Source organism: Delphinapterus leucas, chromosome 5 (assembly GCF_059928025.1).
Source record: "Delphinapterus leucas isolate spDelLeu-1000000601 "Yukka" chromosome 5, BTC_Dleu_Yukka2, whole genome shotgun sequence".
NCBI lineage: Eukaryota > Metazoa > Chordata > Mammalia > Artiodactyla > Monodontidae > Delphinapterus > Delphinapterus leucas.
In genome coordinates, this window is record NC_143133.1 from 21,904,845 (window position 1) to 21,919,591 (window position 14,747).

At 36.7% G+C, this 14,747-nt stretch overlaps 1 protein-coding gene across 1 annotated transcript; it reads left to right on the forward strand.

Moving 5' to 3' along the window:
* Window positions 1-10,206: 10,206 nt before the first annotated feature.
* FABP2 (fatty acid binding protein 2) lies at window positions 10,207-14,091 on the forward strand. Its single transcript, XM_089911299.1, has 3 exons — window positions 10,207-10,819; window positions 11,791-11,963; window positions 12,988-14,091. The coding sequence occupies exons 1-3, from the start codon at window positions 10,753-10,755 to the stop codon at window positions 13,147-13,149; spliced, it is 402 nt and encodes a 133-aa protein (XP_089767425.1). The 5' UTR covers window positions 10,207-10,752; the 3' UTR covers window positions 13,150-14,091.
* The last annotated feature ends 656 nt before the right edge of the window (window positions 14,092-14,747 follow it).

A 14,747-nucleotide genomic window follows, 5' to 3' on the forward strand; every position in this document is an offset into this window, starting at 1 on the left:
GGCAACAGAGGTCCTAAATGACACAACAGACTAGTTGGACTTAATTCATACCTACAGGACACTATATCCAAAAAAAACACAAAAAAACAAAAACCAAAAGCAAAAACAGAATACACATTCTTTTCAAGCACATATGGAACATTCTCTAGGATAGAGCACATACTAGGTCACAAAACAAGCCTCAACAAATGTAAGGGGACAGAAATTATTTTAAGCATCTTTTCTGATCACAACAGCATAAAACTAGAAATCAACCACAGAAAGAAAAACAGGAAAAGAATGAACACATGGAGACTAAACAACATGCTACTAAAAAAACCTATGAGTCAATGATGAAATCAAAGGAATCAGAAAATACCTTGAGACAAATGAAAACACAACCTTACAAAATTTACAGGATGAAACAAAAGCAGTTCTAAGAGGGAAGTTCATAGAGATACAGGCCTTCCTCAAGAAATAAGAAAAAACTCAAATAAACAGCCTAACCTACCACCCAAAAGAATTATAAAAAGAAGAACAAACAAAGCCTAAAGTCAGCAGAAAGAAGTAAAGAATAAAGATCAGAGAGGAAATAAATAAAATAGAGATTAAAAAATAGAAAAAATCCGTAAAACCAAGAGCTATTTTTTTGAAAAGATGAACAAAATCAACAAACCTCTAGCCAGGCTTACCAAGAAGAGAGAGGACTCAAATAAACCAAATAAGGAGAAATAACAGCTGATACCACAGAAACACAAAAAATTGTAAGAGAATAGTATGAAGAGCTGTATGCCAACAAATTAGACAACATGGTCTAATTTGGACAAGTTTCTAGAAACATACAGCCTGCCAAAACTGAGTCAAAAAGGAACAGATAATCTGAACAGACTGATCACTAGACGTGAAATAGAATCTGGAATTTAAAAAACTCCCTGCAGGGCTTCCCTGGTGGTGCAGTGGTTGAGGGTCCGCCGGCCGATGCAGGGGACATGGGTTCATGCCCCGGTCTGGGAAGATCCCACATGCCGCGGAGCGGCTGGGCCCATGAGCCATGGCCACTGAACCTGCGTGTCCGGAGCCTGTGCTCTGCAACGGGAGAGGCCGTAACAGTGAGAGGCCCGCGTACCGCAAAATAAATAAATAAATAAATATAAATAAAATAAAATAAATTAAATAAAATAAAAAACTCCCTGCAAACAAAAGTCCAGGACCGGATAGCTTCACTGGGGAATTCTACCAAGCATACAAAGAAGAACTTATACCTATCCTTCTCAAACTATTCCAAAAAACTGAAGAGGAGGGAACACTCCCAAATTCATTCTATGAGGCCACCATCACCCTGATACCAAAACCAGAGAAAGACACTACCAAAAAAGAAAATCATAGGCCAGTATCTTTAATGAATATAGATGTGAGAATCCTCAACAAAATATTAGCATACCAAATCCAACAATACACAAAAAGGATCATATATCATGATCAAGTTGGATTCATTCCAGGGCTGCAACGATGGTTCAACATACACAAATTAATCAATGTGATACACCACATTAACAAAAGGAAAGACAAAAGACACATGATCATCTCAACAGATCAGAAAACGCATCTTACAGAATTCAACACCCATTCATGATAAAAACTCTCACCAAAGTGGGTATAGAGGGAACATATCTCAATATAATAAAAACCATTTAAGACAAATCCACAGCCAACATAATACTTAACAGTAAAAAGCTGAAAGCCTTCCCACTAAATTCAGGAATAAAGCAAGGAGGCCCACTCTCACCACTTCTATTCAACATAGTATTAGAAGTTCTAGCCACAGCAATCAGAGAAGAAAAATAAATAAATAAATAGATAGATAAAAAATAAAAGGTATCAAAATTGGAAGGGAAGAGGTTAAACTGTCTCTATTTGCAGATGACATGATACTCTGTACAGAGAACCCTAAAGTCTCCACATAAAAAGCAATCAGAACTAATAAATGAATTCAGCAAGGTAGCAGGATACAAGATTAATATACAGATATCTGTTGCATTTCTTTATACTAATAATGATATATCTGAAAGAGAAAATAAAAAAAAAATCCCATTTAAAATTGTGCCAAAAAAATATCTAGGAATAGAAGGAAAAAAACAGGAAAAACTAAAACTACCTAAGGAAACTTGACCAAGGAGGTGAAGGACCTAGATGCTGAGAACTATAAAACACTGATAAAGGAAAGTGAAGATGATTCAAAGAAATGGAAAGATATCCTATGCTCTTGGATTGGAAGAATTAATATTGTTAAAATGGCCATACTACCCAAGCAATCTACAGATTTAATGCAATCCTTATCAAAATACCCATGACATTTTTCATAGAACTAGAACAAATAATCCCAAAATTTATATGGAACTACAAAAGACCCAGAATTGCCAAAGCAAGTCTGAAGAAAAAGAACAAAGCTGGAGGTATAACCTTTCGAGACTTCAGACTATACTCAAAGCTACAGTAATCAAAACAGCATGGAACAGAACAGAGAACCCAGAAATAAACCCACACACCTCTACAACAAACGAAGCAAGAATATAAAATGGAGAAAAGACAGTCTCTTCAACAATTGGTGTTGGAAAAGCTGGACAGCCTCATGTAAATCAATGAAGTTAGAACACTGCCTCACACCATATACAAAAATAAACTCAAAATGGTTTAAAGACCTAAATGTAAAACATGACACCATAAAACTCCTAGGAGAAACATAGGCAAAACATTCTCTGATATATATTGTAGCAATATTTTCTTAGATCAGTCTCCCAAGGAAAATAAATAAAAGCAAAAATAAACAAATGGGACATTATCAAATTTAAAAGCTCTTGCATAGCAAAGGAAACCATAAACAAAACGAAAAGACAATCTAGAGAATGGGAGAATATCTGTAAATGATGTGACCAACAAGGGGTTAATATCTAACATATACAAACAGCTCATACAACTCAATATTGAGAAAACAAACAACCCAATCAAAAAATGGGGAGAAGACCTAAATAGATACGTTTCTAAAGAAGACATACAGATCGCCAACAGGCTCATGAAAAGATGCTCAACACTGCTAATTATTAGAGAAATGCAAATCAAAACTGCAATGAGGTATCACCTCACACAGAAGATTATACTTAGTGAAGTAAGTCAGACATGTATCAAATACTACATGATATGACACATGTGGAATCTAAAAAATAATACAACTGAGTCTATATACAAAACAGAAACAGACTCAGACATAGAAAACAAATTTATGGTTACCAAAGGGGAGAGGGAGGGTGGGAGGGACAAATTCGGAGTATGGGATTAACAGATACAAACTACTATACATAAAATAAACAACAAGGATTTACTGTATAGCACCGGGAATTACATTCAAAATCTTGTAATAACCTATAATGGAAAATAATCTGAAAAAAAACTGAATCACTATGCTGTACACCTGAAACTAACACAATATTGTAAATCAACTATACATCAATAAAAAATCTAAGAAAAAAACAGCACTGGTGTACTGTTCATTATCAAACAACCTGTTAGCTAGTCAATATTCACATCCTGTAACCCGAGTAGGAAAAAGTGACACTTCTAAAGGGGCAACAAGGGCTTTAATTAGAATACATGAACTTATTTCATTCATACTATGTATCCATTTTACGTCATCTCTACCCTCAAATCTGAAAGTAGAAGAGTAGAAGAAACAAACAGGGTAACAGACTATTACGATCAATACAATAAGTGTAAAGAAATAGGGTTATGATGATGATACTGATATGAAGGAAAGTTAGCCCAGGCAAGGAGGAAGGACATAGGCAAGTCAGGCCTATTGGAGAGGTGACACTGAGCCACTTCTTAAAGGCTGAGTGGATGTTAGGCGGTAAAAGCATGGCAAGAGGGGTGGGATTTCCATTCAGAGGAAAGAGGATGTACAAAGAGAGATGTGAGAGATGATAGCATCTGGTGAAGGAAGAGTAAATGGGGGTGAACAGGAGAGGTAAGGAATCTGGAATTTTATGCTGATAGCAATAGGGTATCAGTGAATGTTGATAGGCAAGGACAGAAAAGAAAAACATAGGCAAGGACAGGATATGGTCAAATTAGCATTTTATAAAGATATTCTCTGGATAAACTGGATTCTGGGAGAATAGAGAGAGGAAAATCATTTAGGAGATTATTGGAGTCACCTAGGTGAAAAATGGTGATTATCTGTGAATACGAAGAAAGAAGGGATATATTTAAGTGATATTAAGGAGTAAAAATTGTATTGATTTGTTGATAAAATGGAAAGCCAAGGATAAAGGAGAGGAAAGACTTTAGAATGATTCCTAGGATGGCAGTATCATTCACTGATACCAGGACATACAAGAAGAGAGAACAAGGCTGGGTGGAACATCAAGGTCCTTTCCAGTTTGTGGAGTTTGAGCTGCCAATTGAACATGCACACAGAGCAACTTGGTAAGGAATAGGTCCCTGGTAGGAGAGAGATCTGGGTTGTACCTTAAAATTTTAGAGTCACATAGACGGAAACTGAAGCCATGGGAATGGCAAAAATAGCCCAGGTAAATTGTGTGGAATAAAAAGAGATCTTAAGATGCAACCTCAAAATATAAAGTGTTGGTTGAGAAAGAGTTGCCTGTGAAAGAGCCTGAAAAGGACATTCAGAGAAGTAAGAGGAATATCAAGAAAGAATAAAGTCAAGAAAAGAAAAGCAGAAATTTCAAAAAGGGAGGAGTCAATAGTCTGGAATGCTGTAATGACATAAAATAAGGGCCAAGGGGTGTGCACTGGATTTGACAACAAAAAAATTCATCAACGAGCTTAGTAAGTAGTTTCAGTGGAGGGGTGAATATGAAAGCCCCACTGCAGCAGACTGAGGCTCTAACAGAAGATAAGAATGAGGAGACAGTATAGATTACTTTTTCAAGAAGCCTGGCTATCAGGGAAAGGAGAAAGATTGAGTAGGTTCTAGAAATGTCAATAGAAGCCAGGGAGACTTTTTTTCATTTCTTAAGATGGGAGAGACTGGATTATCTTAATGTGAAGAAGAAAAGATCCCACCTCAGCCAAATAAATAATTAAAAGGGAGATATGGAGATAGGAAAAAAAATCTTTATATGTACCAAATTATTGTAATTTCAAGCCTTGCTTCTCTTGAAACTGTATGTGTTCATCATTCTATCTCTATAATTTAGCATAGTGCTTAGGTTATAGTGGGAATTCTAATATATGTTGAATGAATAAGCGCATAAAAGAATTTATAGAAGTAAAGTAGTAACAGATAACACTGAAAAGGAGAGCACATAAATTGGGAGAATTATTGCTTGCTGTTTTATTTCCCCTGTGGAGTAATACCCAGGTCATCTGCTGAAGGCAAGGGAAGAAGACTATAGGAGAACGATTAAAGATCCAGTCACTGTCACAAATGAGGAGGGAGTTGACTGAGGTACACAAAAGTCTTGCCAGGCAGAGCAGAGGATTCAGTTGAAGCTGGAAACCGTGCATGTGTAATAGCACCTGGAACAGCACAGGAGTTATTTTATTTGCAACAGGTATTGACTGGATAGAGAATGTAAACAAACCAGGAGGGGATTCCAACTTGGGGGAAAATGGAGGCGACAATTGACTGAAGTTCTCTCCCAGCTAAGGGCTGATACTGTGGGAGAAAATGAAGGAGGTGAGAGGATGAAAAGTTGTGGCCGGAGAGCGGCATGTTAAATTTCACAGAAGGAACAACTCTAGTAGTGACAAACCACAGGTTACAGCCCTGGACCTAAGTGGATAAAGTGTAGAGGTAAAGATTATTAGAGATGAGGAGGTTAAGGTACCGTGAGGCCAGAGTGACAAGTAGCTTATCCACATGGACTCTGAGCTCACCCAGGATGATGGCAAGACACAGAGGATGATGGTGAGCCTGGTGCCATGATTTTCCGTGACAGATGGTAGATAACAACGATAGATGGGATAGATAATGATGAGGAAGTTGGCTGGAAGGTGACAGCCAAAATGGAAATGGTCTCAAAGGAAAAGATTTTCTTTAAAAAAAAAAAAAAAAAAAGCAGAAACATAATGGATGTGGGAGTGGGGAGCTGAGATAATGCACACCTATCTTCCTCTGTGGTATGAGGGGTATAGGAGTTGAGAAACCTCCCATTCAAATTGCTTGAGGGAGACTCATTATTTGGGGGAAGAGACCCAGATTAAAAAAGATAAGACAGAAGATGACGTCATAAATCCTTCATGCAACATCATTCAACTGCCACTGATGGCTGTCTTGTTATTAATGGGAATCAGCAAGTTGCACTCACCATTATTTGGTAGATACCTCCCTGTACACTGCTGTAACTCTATAGTCTTTTCGGAAGAAAATCAACCAGCCATCTCAGGTACAAGATCCTAAAACATAATTTAAAAGGTCTTAATATTTCTAAAATTTAGAGGCTTATGGTTAAAACAGAATGAAGTAAACTCTTTAGGCAAACTTTACAATTCTCCCTCATTCCCCATTCACTGCTAGGGATTGGACAGTAACCTTAAGAATTTCCTGTTGCTCTTTCCATCTGTCCCTCAAATCCTTCTCTTACATGGCCCTAATAGAGACCACTATTTTTTTCTGACATGTAAAAGTTAAATAACTTGGGACTGAATAGGAGGATTCAGAAATTCTGAAGTGGTTAGTAAATGCCTGAAAATGCTATATCCCATAAATTTTATATATATATATATATATATATATATATATATATATATATATAAATGCTCTATAAAAACTTTCTGGGCTTCCCTGGTGGTGCAGTGGTTGAGAGTCCACCTGCCGATGCAGGGGACACAGGTTCGTGCCCTGGTCTGGGAAGATCCCACATGCCGCGGAGCGGCTGGGCCCGTGAGCCATGGCCGCTGAGCCTGCGCGTCCGGAGCCTGTGCTCCGCAATGGGAGAGGCCACAACAGTGAGAGGCCCACGTACTGCAAAAAAAAAAAACAAAAAAAAAATTTCCCTTCTGCTTTACAATGGGGTAAAAGGATTTCTGTGATCTCCAGAAAGCTATTCCTTTGAAATGAGCTTGAAACATCATATTGCCCCTCCTCGTGATATCTCTGGACTTCGTGATGATACTGTTTCCCTGGTTATTATGAATCAGCTGCTTTTGCCTCTTATGAGCTATGCTGAGACCTTTAGAAGGTCATTGTACTTGGGAGAAGTAGACTTACCTGACCCATTGTTGGTGGTTCAAGGCAGCCTTCTTAGAGCACTCAGTGACCAAGCTGTGACCTGAAGCAACAGAAAGCAAGCACATTTAACAGACTGAGGACTACAAGAAGTTTGATATATTTAGATTTTAGAGTACACAGTAAGGAATGGCAGGAGACTTGAGATATAAGTAGGGGCTTCAGAAGCCACGTTAAGGAATGTGGTTTGTACTTTCTGTTGGAGGAGTGGGATAGGTATGAGCAGGAGTTTCTGCTGATTTCCACTTCTTCCATACCACTCAGTGGCTGATGCAGACCGCGGAGTCCACACAGAGAGTACAACTCTACCTCCACAGCATCTGCAACCCCCCCAAACACACGCCTAATCCACCCACTTTCCCAAGCTGCAGGACCTTAAATCTTCAAGTATTATCAAACAAGAAAATAAAGGACTGGGTCTGCCCTCAGCTATTAGTCCAACTGTATCATCAGTACGAGAGGTCTGTAAGGGAAACTGGTCCATAGGTTCTGTACAACCTTTTCTAGATGGGGTCCAGGTAAGTGATAAGAATTGGGGAGTTACAGAGTTCAGAAGCTGCAGAAGGAAAAGTGTAATGTTAAAAATTTGATCTAATCATTTAAAAAAACTCCAATGATGCCACAATGCAGAGATAACAGGGATTCCTTACCGACTTTAAATTAGGTTACTGCCACTGATAAATGGAAGACTGAAAGTTTAACATGTCCATTCTGTTAGCAGGTTTGCATGAGACCAAGTGCTATTTGCTTTCATCTGATCCTATTCTGCTCTTCCTGGGAAGCTCAAGGTGGCCACGAGAAAAAGGGCACTGTTAGGTGAACAATGGTAAGAAGCCATTCTAGTTTCCTCCTTCCCACCTTCCTGAGTCAGGCACTTTTACTTCCATTGCTGTGAGATCATAGAGAGAAAAGTTGTATTCCCAGAGGGGTCTAAAGTATCATGCTAACCTTAACAGGCAAATCCAAGTCATACCTAGTCCCAAGTTAATCACTAGTGCAAATCAAAAAATACCTAAATAAATAAATTTCAGGTGACTTTCTAATAAACAATAGAAAGACATAGATTTCCCTTCTCAAATATCAAAGTTGTTTGGGACCTGGGATACTTCTAAAAATTTATTATTGAGATTGATTTTCTTTTTCAGGGAACAAGAAGAGAAACAAAGGTTTATTGAGTACTTGATGTCTATCAGTTGCTCAGGCTCATGCTTTATATAATTTTTATATTGATCATATACCTTGATCATATCACTCACTCTGAGCCTCAGTTCCTCATCTATAAAATGAGAATAATTATTAATTATTAGTAATGCTTTAGGCTCACAGAGATTGAGTGATATGATCGAGGTCCTATACAGTATATAATGCGTTTTGCAGGCAGTACTGAAACCAAGTCTTTTTGTTTCTAAAACACATGTTCTTTTTACTGCACTACACTTCTATTCCAGTGACCAGATACATCTATTTTTTCTAATCTAGAAAAAAAAAGATTGGATCCATTATCCATGGTCTTCTAAATTCACAAATCACCATAAGTAGTGGATTACCTGAGAGACTATTTAAACCCTGGCTCTAGAGTAACCATAAACTTTTCTTCTCTTCTCCAAGTTGAAAGTACACTAGGGTGATGGTTCCCAAATAATGAGGTTTTCATTATCTTTGGCAAAAGAGAGAAGTACAAAGATAAGGTAGTCAATTTTTTTCATATGTAAAGGACTTCCCATTATTCTCAAATTATGATCTCTCTTTCCTGGCCCACCCACTTTCTCCCTCTCTTTCTGTGTGTGTGTGTGTATGTCTGTGTGCATATTTGGATGTATTTTCCTTTTTAAATGAAATAACGGATTTGGTCGAAGGTAGTTTACTGTTTAATATGCTTGAGAAAATAAAAAGTGGGCAACTCCTCTGAAAGAGTGTGCCCAATAGATATCAAAATTTTAAAAACGTGGACTTCCCTGGTGGTCCAGTGGTTAAGAATCTGCCTTCCAATGCAGGGGAACGTGGGTGCGATCCCTCATTGGGGAACTAAGATCCCACATGCCGCGGGGCAACTAAACCCGCACACTCTAGAGCCCACGTGTTGCAACTACTGAGCCCGCACTCTCTGGAGCCCACACACCACAACTAGAGAGCCCATATGCCACAACTACTGAGCCCGCACACTGCAACTACTGAGCCCACACGCTCTAGAGCCCGGAAGCCACAGTTAGAGAGAGAAGCCCACGCAGCACAATAAAAGATCTCACATGCCACAAAGAAGATCCTGCATGCTGCAACAAAGACCCAATGCAGCCAAATAAACAAATAAATAGATAAATATTTCTTTAAAAATTTTAAAAACTTTATTCTATTTCCCAATGTCCTGTTCAAATCTGTTAGATACGTCCCTCCCCTGACCCTGAATGAAATCTTGGGCATGCTCTATAGTTTCTCTACTGAGCTTTAGTTAATAAGAGGTTTTCTGGTCACATTCATGCACAATAATAGTCTCTTTTTAATAATGAGTATGTTCGGGCTCACTAATAATCAAAACTGCACACTTCACACTAAGTTAATGTTTTTTCCCGCACCAGCTAGGGCATGCTCCAGGTTGGAAGCCTGCAGTGGGGGCAGGGACAGATACAGTGACCTCCTTCTCTCTTCACCTTTCTAGCTACCCTCTATACGCCCAACCCACCCAACACACACATTGAGTTTTGGCTTAGGACAGCACCAGGTTTGGGGATGAGAGGGAGTGAGAGTAAAACAAAGGAATGGTTTTAGTTAATGGCATAGCTGACATCTGGCTTTTGTTTTTTCTGCACGTGGCACATGTTTAAAGATGTTCTTTCTCTTATGGGAGTTGTCATGTTATCCAGCCACATTGCTACCTCTTGAATTTTTTCTCAGTGGCCTATCACCATTCAAGACCAAAACAAAAATATAATGGGTCCCTATTGTGTGTCACACACTGTACCAGGTGCCAGGATATTTACCCAAAGCCCTGGCTACCCAAAAACACAATGCAAAAGGACGTATTAGAAAAATAAATATTCAGTATCAATATCCTATTAACCTTAACTTTTCAGCTGTGTTTGGTCATGAAGTCTTACTTTACAAGGTAATTGCTATTGTAAAAAAGGGATACGTCATTAATAGTCTCACTTCCCAGATGTTATTTGATATGTGCTCTAAATTATGTTACATTCAACACAGTGTGCACTTTGAACTTGTAAGCGGAAAAACTATCTGCAGACAATATGCATTCTAATCCTTGAAATAAATGTGCCCACAATCATGGTTTAAGACACAGTAGGTATGCTTATCATGCTTTAATGCAGCTGAATTTCAGGAGAGGAGCTAAGAAATTTATAGAAACTAGAGAAACTATGATGGTTTGGCATTAATGTAGTTAAGTGACCTCTTGAACTTTAAACTTCCACATCACAGTATGAAGTTGGTTCTAAGATAAGAAATAGCATAAATTCTCTCCTAAGGACAGCCCTGAATCTCTGAATGCCTAGAGGCTCAATCAGCTGGAGACCATGGCGTTCGACGGTACTTGGAAGATAGACCGAAACGAGAACTATGAAAAGTTCATGGAAAAAATGGGTAAGGGCTTAATACTTTAATGGCTTGTTCTTTTGTTTCTCACAGACATCTTTCTAACTCCTTCTAAACCTTAAGGCTTAGAGAATGACACCTGCTGTGGAGGTGCGGCTCAGGAATGGTTGATGGTTCAGAGTAGCAAAAACCATATTCCCACTTCTTACATTGGAAGGAATACACTGCCTCACCACTGGAAGAAAAGATTCTTGGGTGCTATTCTCTGAAACACAAAAAACACCCAGATACGTTTCATTCACATTAACTGCTGATTGAAAATTGACAGTTTTTTTGTTTGGAAAGTAAAATATGGCAGTGTGTAATGATAACTTCCAGACTTTAAAACATTAAATTCTAGGGAATGGAAAAGCAAAGTCCATAAAATAAAGCAATGAAAATGAGTTCTATCAAAAGTCACAGCTCTGAATAAATGAGACTTAATTCTCGACATAATAAATTTGACTGTAATGTTTGCTAATTTTCTCATTTTTTAGACAGTTGGAAATGCCACAAAAAACAAAGAGAATTATGAAGTTCAAAATTTTAAAGCCATTATGGAAAGCAAAAGGACATTAAAAAAAAACAAAGAGTACCATACATGTAGAATTAAAGTTGTATATCCTTATAAATATATAAATATACTTTTAAAATCCTTCACTTGACACTCCTGGAATTTGGTTTACTTAGCACTGAAACAAAAATATTGATAATTTTTTTAAAAATTACTCAGTTCTAAGATTCAACAATTCTTGCTTCATTTAATTTTTCTTAAGTTTTGGAAAAACAGCTTGATATGATTGAGCCTGAACTTTTTCTACAGAAGCAATCTGGATGCTCTTGTGCAGAGGCAATGCTATCAGGTTTTCCTCCCCCCTCAAAATATTAATTGATTAACTAGTTAAAACAAAACTTGGAAAAGTAAGCATTTTCCATGGCATTTTTTTACTTTATTTCCTTAAATCTCTTTCCCTTTGCAGGTATTAATGTGGTGAAAAGGAAGCTTGCATCTCATGACAACTTGAAACTGATAATTACACAGGAAGGAAATAAGTTCACAGTCAAAGAATCAAGCACTTTTCGAAACATTGAAGTTGTGTTTGAGCTTGGTGTCACTTTTAATTATAGCCTCGCAGATGGAACTGAACTCACTGTAAGAAATTTTTGATAAGCAATGTATTCTTGATTTTTCTACACAATACTAAAATAATCTCTGCTTTCTGTCATTGGATGGTTTAATTAATGTAGGTCTCCTTCATTTACTGAAGCAGCCAATGGAGTTTATCCATATTATATATCAAACAAGTTAGTTAGCAGAGTATTTAAACATAACATTTTGATTTTCATACACATCTGTAAAGGATTAAACAATAAGAATTAGAAAAAATATCTTTGAATGACTGAGTATACACCTCTTCATAAAGAAAACTAAAGTTCAGTGTTTTCAACTTTACATATCTGACAGCAACAAAAGCTTTTAGAGTTATCTAACTTAAACATAATAGACATTTAGTTAATGTAACTGAAATAATACAATAAATGAATAAATTAGTGAATGAATGTGTGACCAAATGGAAAGGTCTAATGCTACAATCTAGGTCATTGGGAATTCAACTTTTAATGTTTGAAATAAAATTTTATGGAGTCACATTTTTCAACTGAGTTTTGAAAAACTTTTTTGCCCTTAGAATTTTTCTGGTTAAATTAAACGTGTTTCCAATGACAATTACACTGTCAAATATTTTATCCATTGTGGTTATGTTTTAATTACTACAACAATTACATAAATTAAAACAAGCACAAGCTTGTTAGCTTCTCCATGAAACTAATATGAACTATGACTAAATTTAGAACACTCTTTTTAATGTGAAAAGTTTAGAAAAAAGAAGCCCTGATGATCTGCCTTAAAATCTGGCATTTGGAAACAATTGAGTGAGGACAGCATGATGGTTACCAGCGCATACTCTAGAGCCCAATAACCTAGGTTCAACCCTGGCTTTGTGACTTTAGGTAAATTACTGTATTTCAGTTTTCTCATCTGTGGAATGGAGATAATATTTACTTCATAGGGTCATAGTGAAGTTTGAAGAAGTAGACCTGTAGGCCTCAAAACAGGGCCTGACACATGTAAGACCCTAAAAAATGCTATTTTATTATTTTTTTTAAATTTTATATAGGGGGCTTGGAGCCTAGACGGAAATAAACTTGTTGGAAAATTCAAACGGGTGGACAATGGAAATGAACTAAATACTGTCCGAGAAATTACAGGTGGTGAAATGGTCCAGGTGAGTGGTTATTATAGTTATTTTCCAAAGACGAAAATAATCACACAGCAATGATTTTATTTTGGGGGTTGTTGAGTTATATCATCAATAAATAGACTATTACTTTTCTCATTAATCTTACTGATTTTTAAAATACAGATATTTTCTGATGCCTATTTATTGAAGAAAACATATATATGTCAATACATTGAGCCTATTTTAACTAAAAATATGACTAAAAACGTGTTTTTAAATGGATGTATCCTGTATCTGTATAAAGTGTTGTTATCATGTACAAAAAAAAAAACTATAAACTTATTTCAAAGCTATAATACTACTAATATTTTTCTTAATTTAGCCTTTAATCTTAATGGCAAATTCTTCTATGTTTGTTAACACGTTTCAGACTTATGTATATGAAGGAGTGGAAGCCAAGAGGATCTTCAAAAAGGAGTGAGCATTGTTCCTGGAGCAGAGCCCAGAACACATATTAGATGGAAAATCTATACTGAACCAGAACTTATTTTCCTCTCCTCACCAAGTATAAAGTTGCTGACTGATTAGTCCTTTATGAACATTAGCCAATGGCTTATATTTCCAGTCTTGCTAAAGCAAAACACGTAAAAGCTAATTAGGATTTAATTTGTTTTACATTCTCTAAGATGTACATTTATTGGTGTTCTAAAAGAATTTGTGACATTTTTAAAAAAAGATGAATAAATATTGTTCCCACATTGCTTTATAAGTCGTCTCTCCTTTAAAAAAAAAAAAAAGCTATGCAGCATACGCACTGATAGATGGTTTTGGGTTTTTTCCCACATTTGGTAAACTAAAAACATACATTGCATAGAGGTCTTTAAAATCTTGTACTGGTGGTAACTATTTTCCTTAGTAACATTTATTATAAAAATAATATACATTCAACCAGAAATTTTAGAGATAAAAAAGCAAATGAAAAATAAATATTTCCATAAACCCATAATCCAGAGATAATCACTATTCTGATTTTAATAGATATCCTCCCAGTCCTCTTCTCCCAGTGTGGATTTGTATATTTCCCCATACATACCACTTTGAATAATCTGGTAGGAAACAAATGATGTACTAGGGTAAAGAACTGTATTATATTTTTCTATATTGTCAGTGATTCCTAGACCTGGGTAAGCATCAGGATCATCTGAGAAACTTAAGAAATGTTTGCATGCTTAGTCTCCACTGTTATCCTATTAGATCAGAATTTCTGAAAATAGAACCAGGGATTTTAGAAAACTCTCAAGTGATTCTGATGCAGCAGGTACACTAACCACTGTTTGAGAAAAAGTGGGCTATCAGATACCAAACATCACCTTCAAGTGTCATCTCCCCTTTACTCATAAACACATACACTGACAGACTTCTGGGCCTCAAAAGTTTTCTTTCACTCATATGCTCACATGATATACTATTTTATGTATTTCAAGCAATTGCATTTTAGGTGGTTGTGTATTACAGGGCACAGAGGGTGGTCAATTTTTTAAGCATTTAACTCTACGGACTTTTGTTTTGACTAATTTTTCACACTGGTGAAGGTAACAGCTAATATTTATATAGTTCTTACCAAGTTCCAGGTATCATTCTAAGTCGTATATAAACATGGCAGATACATTACAATGTGGGAAGAAAAATGTTTGCTG